This window comes from Rhagoletis zephyria, unplaced genomic scaffold, assembly GCF_001687245.7.
Source record: "Rhagoletis zephyria isolate East Lansing unplaced genomic scaffold, Rhagoletis_zephyria_1.1 Rzeph_scaffold_00136, whole genome shotgun sequence".
Taxonomy (NCBI): domain Eukaryota; kingdom Metazoa; phylum Arthropoda; class Insecta; order Diptera; family Tephritidae; genus Rhagoletis; species Rhagoletis zephyria.
In genome coordinates, this window is record NW_016157220.1 from 443861 (window position 1) to 457343 (window position 13483).

Genomic DNA, 13483 nt, shown 5'->3' on the forward strand with positions numbered 1-13483 from the left:
TTTAAAACCAAAATTTTTAAAAGAAATTTAGAATTAACGTTAACTGATAATAATAATTTTATATTAATTTAATTAATTGTTATTAACATTTATTTAAACTTTTAATCATTTTTCTTGTTTGTTTATAAATATGTACATAAATATTATGTGTGTTAATTGAAATTATTATTACTTATATTTATTTTGTACAGTTCTTCAGTTTATTTCAAAGTGCAAGGATCACCAATATGAACACGCAATTTTACAGCAACAACAGAAAATGAACATGAAAATCCAATACACCCATCAAACATAAACATTTCACAAATTATACGTTCTAATAACTTTCCGAATGAAAATAACTTAAGTGCGAATTTATCAAAATCTGTTAAATTGCCTCATTTTTGGAAAGATTGTCCTGAAGTATGGATCTCCTTGTGGAAGGACAATTCGAAATTAACAATATACATCATGATAATATCAAATTTCAAAATATTCTAGTTTTTTTTCAAAAAGAATCAATTTCTAAAATTATTGATGTTATTAATCCGCCTCCTTTGATTAACAAATATGAAACAAGAAAGATTTATGTGAAAGATTTTCTCTTAGCGAAGAGAAGAGATTAGAACAATTATTTTCAAATACTGAACTAGGTGGTCGTTCACCATCAGAACTTTATAGACATATGAAATCTTTTAGCAGGTTCCAAATAAGTTGTCAGTAAAGAATGTTTATTTAAATTATGGAGTAGAAAGTTACCACAACAAATACAAATTCATATAACTTCTTGTAATGATCAAAGTACTGAAGAAATTATTTCTCTTGCAGATAAATTATTTGATTTGATAAATAAACCCCAATCGTCTAAATCTTTTAATGTCGCTAGTGTAGAAAATAATAATAATAATATTCTTGAACAATGCATTAGAAATTTAACTGAGTTAACAACAGCCATTTACCAAAATCTTAGCAAAATTACAGAAGATATTAATGAATTACAAATTAGATCAAGATCTAGATAGAGATAGAGATAGAGATAGAGATAGAGATAGAGATAGAGATAGAGATAGAGATAGAGATAGAGATAGAGATAGAGATAGAGATAGAGATAGAGATAGAGATAGAGATAGAGATAGAGATTTTTGTTTTTCTTTGGTCTCTTCACGCTGGCCGCGCTTCGATTAGTGTATTTATTTCAGCTTTGTGTTAACAATATTTAATGCTTAATCTAATATATTTTGTCAGTGGTAATCCTTTAGTATTTTTACAATGTGTTATAATTGGCTTGCGAAATTGCTCGAAATAATACTGCCTGCGAATGGATACAGGCGGGGATGGAGAGTTCATTTCTATATTTTACTTAGCAAACAATGAAGGTTTATATGATTGTAATCTGGGCATTAAAACTTTTAAGGGAACTAATGATAATGTATACGAATTTATTAAATGATTCTATTAGTTGTTTATATCTAGCGATTTCCTTAATGCTAAATGGTTGTATGTTAAATTCTTCACAGAGGACTGCGTGTGATCTTCTGGCTCTTTCGTAGCGGGGACACTCCAATAGAAGGTGACTAATTGTTTGCGATGTTGATGAGTCACATGGACAGCTATCATCTTCGATAATTTTAAAGCGTTTTAAATACGCCTTGCAGAAACTGTGGCCTGTTAAGCATTGAGTCATTTCAAAAGAAATACCCAACTTTTGGCTGTAAACTTCCGCTTCCGAGGGTGACTGAAAGAATATTGTTGTGCCACTTCCGGTTGATTACTCCATAAAATCACGATGCCAGACTTGAGCCGTTTCTTGATTTATATGACGCTTGGCGTAACTGAGTGGAAATTCTGTATATACCGGATTTGTTATTAGAGCTGCGGCTTCTTTGGCTGCTTCGTCTGCAAGTTCGTTTCCCATGATACCGATGTGAGCCTTAATCCAGGAAAACTCGATGATATGGCTTTGGCGAAGTTGGTACAAGCGTTCATGTATAGAGGCAATTAGCGGAGACGTGTTACATCGATTATTTATGGCTTGGAGACACGATTGGCTGTCACTAAGAGTATGTAGGTTGCATGTGGCTAAGTGCATCTGCGACCATGCCAAAGCTGAGTCTATAGCCTCTGCTTGAAAGACAGTGCAGACATTATGTAACTTAAATCTTTGCTTGTATTGGATACCATTTGGTTGAAAAACAACAAAGGCGGAGCCGCATTCATCCGTTTCTAGTTTGCTTCCATCGGTAAAAATTTGAGTAGTATCATCTGTTGTTGATGAATCAATTTGCGCCTGTTGATTTACTGATGCTGTAGTCGATAGTTTATCGCTGTCCTGGGTGTAGTAAGCGATGCGGACGGATGCTTTTCTGCAAAGTGAGTTCTGTAGGTATTTTGTTCAGAGAGCCTGTTCTTTTCACTTCATATATTTTGCTCGCTTCTGCTACTTTTAGATGTAGTAGTGCAAAACCAGATAGTGCTAAAGCCGATGTTGCAGATACTGTGTGAAAAGCTCGTATTGCTTTTATAGCGAAACTCCTTTGGAATGATCGAAGAAGTCGACGAATGTAGTAGTAATTTGTGGCACTACCCCAGACACCGGCGGCATATGTAATCATCGGCTCCACTACTTGTCGATATATGACTACCACGTTTTCGGCGTGGATGCCCCAAGTGGGTCGAACGTATTTGCACAGATTCTTGAAAATACGTTGCATCTTAGCGATAGCATACCGCATATGGTTTGTAAACATTAAATATTCATCTATTACTACTCCTAGAAGTTTGATGGATTTTACAAAAGGTATAGCAATACCATTTATACACAAGCTCGCTGATCTAGCTTTTTGTGTGAATGCAATTGCTTGGGTTTTAGCTTCCCCGAATGTTAGCTTAACATCAAACCCCACTGATATTTGACTCAAACAAGCGTTTGTCATGCACTCAAGCTCTGCAAGTGTTTTTGCGCTGACGGTTAGTAACACGTCGTCGGAAAATGTTTGAATTTCACATCCATGCGGAAGTGACATAGACAGTAAATCGTCCAGAATTATGTTCCAGAAAATGGGACCACATATAGACCCTTGTATACAGCCCTTCGACATACTCTTTTTTGCTGTAGCGTCTGCATATTCTAGTTTAACCATGCGATCTTGGAGGTAGCTTCGTATGAGGTTGTAGATATTTGAGGGAATTTGGTAACGCGCAAGCTGAGTTAGCAGCATTGGCCACCAGGCGTTGTCGAAGGCGGCTTTTATGTCTAGAGATACGCAGACTACCTGATATTTCTTAAGTTTTTTATCATTGATATTTTGGACAGCGTTGTAAAGTGTATCAGTGGTTGACGTTTGCTGCTTAAAACCATATTGTTTAGATGACCATAAATGGTTACGCTCAGCGTGATACGATAGGCGCCCAATAAACAGCTTTTCCAAGAGTTTTCCAAAGACGGGTAGTACAGCTATTGGTCCATACGATGATAGGTCACCAGCTTTTTTGTTCGGTTTTGGCAGAATTTTTACGTAAGCCTCTTTCCATACCTTGGGAAAATATCCTATCCGCAAGCATGTGTTGTACAAGTTTGTTAAGAATGTCCGATAGTGTTGAAATACCTCCATACATATATCAGATGTGAGGTTATCTAGTCCCGGAGCTTTATTTGGATTTATTGAGCTTAATGTTTCCATGACTTCATCTTCCGTAAAATCTTGGTCATTTGGTGTACTTATGAAAGCTTTTACCTGACTTCGAATAGCACGCTGCTTTACACTGACGTCCGGGTTATCGTCAGGATAGAAGTGCCGTATTAACGCTTCTGCTGTTTCAAAGCTTGTTTCAGTGAATCTACCATCTTTGTGTAGAGTTGTCGGCGGCCGCTGCAGTGGCGCATCTTTAATAATACGATTTGTAATGGACCATACATCTTCTTTGCCCTGGTTGGTGCAGAATTCCCGAAAATTGTTTACAGATGCTTCCCTTAATGCTTTAGCGTATTGACGTTTGGCTTCAGCATGTAACAGTGCAGCTGCATTGACGGGTTTGTGGTTCTTGCTTAACCAGTTGAGTTTGTGGTGGAGTTTAATACNAGAGATAGAGATAGAGATAGAGATAGAGATAGAGATAGAGATAGAGATAGAGATAGAGATAGAGATAGAGATAGAGATACAGTTGAGTTTGTGGTGGAGTTTTGAAGACAGGCATGAGATAGAGATAGAGATAGTGATAGAGATAGAGATAGAGATAGAGATAGAGATAGAGATAGAGATAGAGATAGAGATAGAGATAGAGATAGACGATTGAGAGAAATAGAGATTGCGCCAATGGCGGTACCGCTAATCCGCTCTTTGTGATTTTGACAGAATCAGCTGTGTGCGTGACGTCATCTTGGTGCAATTGTTGATTGTGAGCATATGAAAAAACCAAATAACAATTTTAATATTTGTGCGTTAATATTTCTGCGTTGTTTTAAACAATTATTGAGACATTACAAAGCAAATGAAGTGTGCCGTGGAAAAGTGTAATAGTGAAAACAAAAGGAAAGCGTGCGATATAAGTTTTTTTTCGTTTCCTACGGACGCAAATCTGGCGAAAAAGTGGAAGCCGTTCTGCCGGCGAGGAGATGCAGTAAACACCAAATCGAGCTATGTGTGCATGAAGCACTTTACTATTGAAGATATTGAAAATAATACACAGTTCCAAATAGGTAACATATTAGGGCTATTCGCGATCCGGTGCAAATGGTCTAGCATCATTGCATTGCAAATTTGTATTGCATTCATAAACAAAACTAAAGCTGATGCACAAATATTGTTTTGCAAAAGCTTTACCATGACAGTTTAATAAAGGTCGCTCACAATCCATGGCATATTTCTGCAATTGCATAAATTTGTCAGCTCTTATGCACCGAATCGCGAATAGCCCTCTTGTGTATTTTCATACTGATTGCATTGCATGGTACAAAAGTCAATAAATAAAAGCTGTGGAGTCCACAGCTGTGGAGTTTATGGTGGTTGGCTACCGTACACAAATATAAATATGCACTCTGCATGGCTTTTTACAATGGCGAGTCAAAAAATTCACTTTGCTGCACACCATCCTTTTGGTCTACATGAAATTGCAAACACTTTTAATACATCCGTTTTTTCATGTGCTAAAAATCGTACTTACCTAAAGGGCTACATGTCCAAAATTATTGCTACGTGTTCCTAATTAATCAATCTTTGCATATTTATTGATTCCTGCAAAATTGGGCCATGTAATATTAAAATTAACAGATTTTTCTGCATTGTTTACATATTTTTATATGCGTTTTGGCATTTCTCTCTTGCAATTGCACCAAGATGACGTCACGCAAAAATTACGCTCAAAAATCCTCTCTCGTTGGCGCAATCTTGTATTCTATCATTCTTGATAGAGATAGAGATAGAGATAGAGATAGAGATAGAGATAGAGATAGAGATAGAGATAGAGATAGAGATAGAGATAGAGATATAGAGATGGAAGTCGTTCTAAATCTAGAAACGATATTAAATAAAATATTTGTTGGTACCATAGAAAATTTAAAAGTAGTGCTTTTAAATGCATTCAACCATGTAATTTTAACACAAATAGAAATGACAAAAATTCTAACATTTTAAACTAGATCGTTCCATTATGACGGTGGCTAGTAATGGAAATGAAGTTAAGCCATCTCGCCGCCTATTTATTTATGATAAATTCAATAAATAAAATTTTTTAATTGATACTGGTGCAATCGTTTCTGTCATTCTTTCTTCAAAATTCAAATCACATACAAGAAATTCAGATCTTAATTTGACTGCAGCTAACGGTTCTTCTATTAAAACTTATAGTAAAAAACTTTTAAAAATTTATCTAGGTTTAGGCGCTATCTTTTTGGAGAAATTTGTAATATTCTTCTTCTTCTTTTTATTTGGCGCTGTAACCGCCTAAGCGATTTTGGCCGAGTCCAAAACAGCACGCCAGTCATTTCTCTTCTGTGCTAACTGACGCCAATTGAAAATGCCAAGTGAAGCCAAGTCCTTCTCCACCTGGTCTTTCCAACGCAGAGGAGGCCTTCCCCTTCCTCTGTTACAAGCATCGCGGCCCGCGTTGAATATTTTCAGAGCAGGAGCGTTTCTGTCCATCCGAACGACATGGCCAAGCCAGCGGAGCCGCTGAATTTTAGAGAAATTACTGATTCAACAAAAAATTGAAAGTTTCTGGATCATCTGGTTTTTGGGATATATTTTCAATAAGGATACCAATTACTGAAAATAAATTTTCTAAACTTTTTAAATGATTTTCTTTCAATTACTTGTGAATCAGATTACACTAAACCAGTGCAACGCCAAACGGTTCACAGAATTGAGACAAAAGGAGTGCTACCTTTCTCTAAACCTCGTAGGCTTGATCCAATTAAATTTAATATAGCAAAAACAGAATTTGAAATTTTAGTTAAAACGGGTATATGTAGGCCTTCACGCTCTCACATTGCATCTCCTTTACATTTGGTTCCCAAAAAAGAACCAAATGATTGGAGACCTTGTGGAGCTTACAGAAGACTTAATTGTATTACTATTCCAGATCTTTATCCGTTACCTCACATTCATGATTTGACTATTGATTTAAAAAATAAAAAATTGTTTTCCAAAATTGATCTTGTTCGTGCGTATCATCAAATACCGATGGCTGAAGAAGATATACATAAAACAGCAATTACTACACCGTTTGGAATGTTTGAGTTCGTACTACGAAATAGTGCACAAACATTTCAACGTTTTATTAATGAAGTATTTTCAGGGTTAGAATTTTTGTTTGTCTATATTGACGATATTCTTGTTGCAAGTGATAATGAAGATCAACATATTGAGCATTTAAAATCTGTATTTGAAAGACTTGAAAAAGATAGTTTGAATATTAAACCTAGTAAATGCATTTTTGGAGCAAATAAATTAGATTTTCTAAGTTATGAAATTTCAAGTGAAGGAATAAGACCTTGTGTCGAACGAGTTGAAGCAATAGTAAATTTTGAAAAACCACTTTCAATAAATAAATTACAAAAATTTTTGGGCATGGCTAATTATTACCATAGATATGTTAAAATGTTAGCAGCAAAACTTAGTCCTCTGTACGAAATGTTAACATTGGCAACTAAAAATAAACTTAAACAATTAAATTGGACAGAAAATACAACTAGGGCTTTTGAAAATGTGAAGAAACTTTTTACACAGAAGACTTTACTCACTCATTTTGATAAAAATGGTAAATTATCACTTGCTGCCGATGCATCGAATGTAGCAGTCGGTGCGGTTTTACAACAAATGGGGAACAACAGTTTAGAACCACTTGCATATTTTTCACGAAAATTATCTTCTACAGAAATTAATTACTCTATATTTGATAGAGAACTTTTAGCAATATACAATTCAATTAAACATTTTAAACATTTTCTAGAAGGTAGAACATTCACTCTTTATACTGATCATAAACCTTTAACACATATTCTAAATTCTAAATCAGACAAATCACCTCGACAAATTCGACACTTAGAGTACATTGCACAATTTACAGACGACATTCAATACATTTCTGGAAAAGAAAACATAGTTGCTGATACCCTTTCACGTATTTCAGATGTTAACATGATTTTAGCCCAAGACATAAATTTTCAAACATTATTCGAAGAACAACAAAAAGATCAAACACTTTATAACATAATATCTGACCAAAATTCCAAGAGTAATTTAAAAGAAACTAATATTCCAGTACTTAATCTTAATATTTGGTCTGATATTTCTCAACAACCTTTTAAACCATTTGTTCCCAATTCTATGAGAAAAATTATTTTTGATAAAATTCATTCTTTATCACATCCAAGTGTCCGTACAACTAGGCGGTTGATTCAATCAAAATATTTTTGGCTTAATATGCACAAAGAGATAAATAATTGGACTTCTACTCGTATAAGTTGTCAAAAATCAAAAATTTCTGAACATACTAAGACGCCTGTGCAAAAAATTAACAATCGTTACATTTTAGCTATCATTGATAGACATACACGTTGGCCAGAGTCATATGCACTTAGGGATATTTCAGCTAATTCTATAGCAACAACATTTGTTCAAAATCACGTTCCTCGTTTTGGTATTCCACTTTATATACACATATATATCACAGTTTACATCAAAATTGTTCACAGAATTAACTAAATTGTTAGGATCACATTCATACGTCTCCATATCATCCCCAATCAAATGGAATGATTGAAAGATTTCATAGGACATTAAAGACTGCTATTACTCCTTCGGAGGATTCTAATCACTGGTCTGAAATTCTTCCTCGGATATTATTACGATTACGTACGTCTGTTAAAGAAGATTTAAAATGCTCTTCTGCAGAATTAGTTTATAGACAAACATGAAGATTACCAGGTGAATTAGTTGTTACGAACAGTTATAATAACGAAGTTGATAATACAGATGAAACTCTTTCTAATTATTATTAACAAGTAAAATTTGCAATCACCTTATGAAGGACCATTTAAAATTATTTCGAAAAATGACAAAGTGTTCAAAATTCAACATGGAAATATGACTAAAACGGTTTCAATATATTTACTCAAACCTGCAAATATAATTTCTGATACAACAAAAAAATCTAATTCACTAACAATTCCAATTAAAAAAAGGAAAATTACATTTAAGATTAATTAATTTATTGTTTTATTGGAGGGGGAGTATATGTATGTACCCTACACTGGTTATTTCAGTTTTCTCTTGCGGGTTACAGAAGGGCGAGAACTCTCTTCAGACTCAAAAATTAAGATTAGTGCCACAAGAGATTATTTTGCGAGGTTTAGCCGATTGGGTATTTGAACCTCAGCCTGGTGTAATTAATCAAAACCAATTACAGGATCGATCAATTTCTCGTCCACAAAATAAGCACTGTACGATAGTTAATAAAGAAATGGTTAATATGTGTCCGGAGTAGAAATGGCGTCGATATCTACTGTCGCTTCTGAATATCCACAGGAGCAAGTAGAAGTAGGGGAGTCACCTCATAACTTGATACTAAAAGTTAGAGCAGCTGTGATGCTAATCCACAACCTAAATATGTACATATGAAGGGTTAGTTAATGGGCTCGCCTAATAGTTAAAGGATTACAATGTAATTGTTTGGATACCGCAGTACAAATATGTACATATAAAGGGTTAGTTAATTTACTTTAAACATGTGATTCGAATCATACCATCCCATATAAATTAACAGCCCAGCGAATCAACACATGCTTTTGTATTTACACGTCGCCAATTGAAAATTATTGTAGCGTTGGCAATAAAAATAAATAAGTCTCAAGGTCAGACCCTAGCAAGACTAGCCTAGCTTACCGCATGGCGTATTGAGTAGAGTACGATCTTGCCCAAATACCAAGTTGAAGTTAACTACCAAAGCAATGCATGTGGTTTTTAGAATAAAGAAATATGCAGATTTTTTAGACCACTTAGCACCCCGATTTTCAGGGATTATTACTGGTTATAATGCAAAACCTGACAAAAGGTTTGTTATATGGTAATTAATTAACATTTTTTGTTGAAATATTTTTCAATATGTGGCTTTCCTCGTTTAGACATTTCAGTTTTAAAGCTATTTCAGTCCTCTTTCATATGATACCAAATCTGTTTAATTTGGACAGGCCGTTTGTTTATTATCCAGAAATGACTTATTTTGGAATAATATTCGCAACAACCCTGGAAGGGACTATGACTGAAGATGAAAATGAACAAAAAACAATTTTAACAAAACTACTTATCTTTTTATTCAGCGCTGTAACCGCCTAAGGGTCAAAACATAGTGGAGCGGCGAGCAAAGCGAAGAGCTAGCATCGAGCAACGCTTCAATTACAAACGTGTATGTACGCTTTGCTCTCCACTATGCGCTTTCCCATTGAAACGTACGCGTTTGAAATCGACGCTTTGCTCGCCGCTCCACTATGTTCTTACTCTAAGTCGTTTTTCTTCTGTGCCAACTGACGCCAATTGGAAATGCCAAGTGATTACAAGTCCCTCTTCACCTGGTCTTTCCATCGCAGTGGGGACCTCGCTCTTCCTCTGGTACCACCAGCGGGTTCCCAGTTGAATACTTTCAGAACTGAAGCGTCGGTGTCTATGTGAATGAAGCGAAGCCGCTGTATTTTGATTTTATGCGCTGCACTTTGTCCATGTCATTGTAAAGCTCATACAGCTCATAGTTCCATCATCTGCAGTACTCACAAAGCGTAGAGTCGAATATTACAGGATACTTCTCATCGGATTTTGTCATTAGACATGCGTCTGCGTCATGATGTAGCACGGGCATGATGAGTGACTTATAGAGAGTGGTTTTCGTACATCATGAGGGGACTTTTTTTTCTGAATTGACTACTCAGTCCAGAGAATCACTTGTTGACAAGGGTGATTCTGCGTTGGATTTCGATGCTGACATAATTATCTGGGTTATTGCTGGTTCCAAAGTAAACGAAATTCTCAGCTTTCGCGAAATTATAACTGTCAACAGTGACGTAGGTGCGAATGCTCGAAGGACTAACTGTTTGTTTGATGATCTCGTTTACCACCAGACCCATTCTTGATGTCCTTGCCAATTCTTGATGGAGCTGGTGATATTGCTCAACATCATTTTACGTCTTGTTTAAAGTAACTTAATTTATCCGCAATTTTACTTTTTCCAGCACTGGAACGAGGGAGATAAGGGCAATAATCGAACATCCTAAATTTGGGTACTACATAAAAGATAGTCCGAAAATTGTATAAAACAGTTAATAATTTGGTTTTCTTTTGAAGGGTGTCGCAACAGAACTCAATAAATTTGAGCTTCTACTATTAATATTTACGGAAATCACCAACTCGTTTGCAGAGCCATTAGCTCCAATTTCATGAAGTTCACATTCACTAATAAATTTTAAGGTTACTGTGATACGGTGAAGAAAATATAACCGTTATTATATGCATACTATAATAATGACTAATTTTGAATTTGTTTAATAAAGGATTTTACAATTTGTACCTCTTTTGCAGGATTCTAAAATAAGTATTTATCAAAAAATGTGGCAGTATATGGAAAATCGAAGAGGAACAGTTTTTGTTAAGACTTACGAAAATGGTATAAAACGTGTTATAGAAGGAAATTACGCTTTCCTTATGGAATCTACAATGCTTGATTATGCAGTGCAACGTGACTGTAACTTAACACAAATCGGTGGACTTCTGGATTCTAAAGGTTACGGCATCGCCACTCCAAAAGGGTCGCCTTGGCGTGATCCTTTGTCTCTCGCAATCTTGGAACTTCAAGAAAAGGGAATCATACAGATATTATATGATAAATGGTGGAAAAATACGGGTGATGTTTGCAATCGGGACGAGAAAAGTAAAGAATCTAAAGCAAATGCATTGGGCGTGGAAAACATAGGTAAATATCAAACCATCTTTTTCTCAATTTAGACTCTAATTCATGTATTTTTAAAAGGTGGCGTTTTCGTCGTATTGCTTTGCGGTCTAGCTTTGGCAGTTGTCGTTGCCATTTTAGAATTTTGTTGGAATTCCAAGAAGACAATGCAGCTCGCTGAAAACCAATCTTTGTGTTCTGAAATGGCGGAAGAACTGAGGTATGCCATGCATTGCCATACATCAAAACAGCGTCCATCTCTAAACCGTAAGTGCGTCAAATGTACACCGGATTCTACGTATGTGCCTGCCGAATTGGGAAGCGGCATCCCAAATGCTAGTGGGGTGCACTACAATTATTTTAATTAAGTATTGAGTGATTTGAAATAAAAATATAAAATTGTATTATTATAATTATCTAAACGAATGCGTTCAATTAGTTATTAAATAAGCAGTGTGACCAGATGATCGCAAAAAGCGAAGATAATCCGTTTTTAAAAAAAGTTAGAAAATATTGTATGCTATGAAATTTTAAGTCAAAAAGAAGTCAGTATATTCATTCCTTAAAAACATACATACTTCAATATATCGTCGCACGTATGTATGACGCTTACGATATTATTTTACCCAAGCGACGATATGTAAAAAGAAGTTCAGTTTAGGATAAGAAAAAATGCAAAATATTTCAATATTTTCTACATCAGGATAGAGAAGTAGTACGCCAACAAATCAAATTGTAAAAATAAGGTTTAAGGCAAAATTCTTAGTATTATATTTTAAAAAGCAAAAAAAAGCACTGTTATTGTAATATTTCAACGGTAAATATTAGTTTCTAAAAATAGTAAAGCTTTTTAGTAAGCCTAGGTACTTAGACTAATAGTTCTGCAGCCGAACTCCAAAACTTCGATTTCGCTAAAATATGCTAAAATGCTAAAGCTAAAATTGCATCCGAATTTTTAGTGATCTCCAAAAATTGCGAATCTTTCCTCCCTGTCGCTTAAAATTGCCTAGCCTAAAGTACTTTGTCCTGCCGCAAGTGGCGCTGTGCAGCAACAGCAGCTGTCAAAATTTGTTTCCATTTCAATGTTCATACGTTAGCTATTTGCAAATAAAAATAAATTGCTAATAACTAAATCACAGTTTATATGAAGGTGAAAACTGAAAACATGACTATCAGGAAAGAAAATAAAGCTAAAAATGCCAACATTTTCTTTATGAAAAGACAAAAGGGATCTTCCTCAAAAGTGATAAACTGTTGATAAACTTGATAAAATGTCAAAATTTCTATGGAAATCTATTTAACCAAAGTTTATCACTTTATCCGACGTTTTTGGTGGATAAACGAATAAATTTCGGCAAAATTCAACCCTCTTAGACTCCAGGTGGTCGATTTTGCTACGAAAACATTAAAAGCAAATTATCACAATGGACGAGGTAAGAATGGAACGTAAATAACTAGCCAGATAAGTTAAATAATAAACAATATTGTGCAATTATTTACCAAGGTGCGTTCATGAAACAATGCAGATAAACTGATAAATTTAAGCAATTTATCCCTTTATCACCCCTAATGAGATTACCATCAAAAAGAAAATAAACCTAAGAGTACAACTCCACAACAAGCTTCCCAGGCGTTCCGCACTTTTCAGGCTTTCAGTAATAGCTGAAGGCATATCTGCCAGACAACATGTAGTCATACTTTTTTGTGTTTTTGCAAATTAAGGAATTTCATAAAAGCCATAAATAACACCGACACACAATAACAAGTAAGAAAGTCTAAGTTTGGGCGGAGCCGAACATTAAATACCCGTCGCAAGTATTAAGTATATGTTTTCCACCTTTCCGAAAGCTACCGCTACATGATAAGCCGGGGTCTATACATTTTAAGTAAATTAGCGTCCTTAAATTTCGAAATATTGAAATTTCAAGCATATCTGAAATTTACCGTTATATGAAAAGCGGCCTCAATTTTAGTCCGATTTCAACAATTTTCAACGGTTTGCTTTTATGTGGCAAGCACAATAACCATACCGAGCTTGGTACAAATTGCTAGAACGGTTAGCGAGATACATATA

General features: G+C 35.1%; 1 protein-coding gene across 3 annotated transcripts in view; it reads left to right on the forward strand.

Annotated features, from left to right (window-relative positions):
- The window catches only part of LOC108381406 (glutamate receptor ionotropic, kainate 2), a 446498-nt gene extending 434041 nt beyond the window's left edge, over positions 1-12457 (forward strand). For all 3 annotated transcript variants that reach the window (XM_017637827.1, XM_017637841.1, XM_017637850.1), the window contains 2 exons: positions 11043-11433; positions 11491-12457. In XM_017637827.1, coding sequence (XP_017493316.1) covers positions 11043-11433; positions 11491-11777 — 678 coding nt within the window. In that variant the 3' untranslated portion in view covers positions 11778-12457. The remainder of the gene's footprint in view (positions 1-11042; positions 11434-11490) is intronic.
- The last annotated feature ends 1026 nt before the right edge of the window (positions 12458-13483 follow it).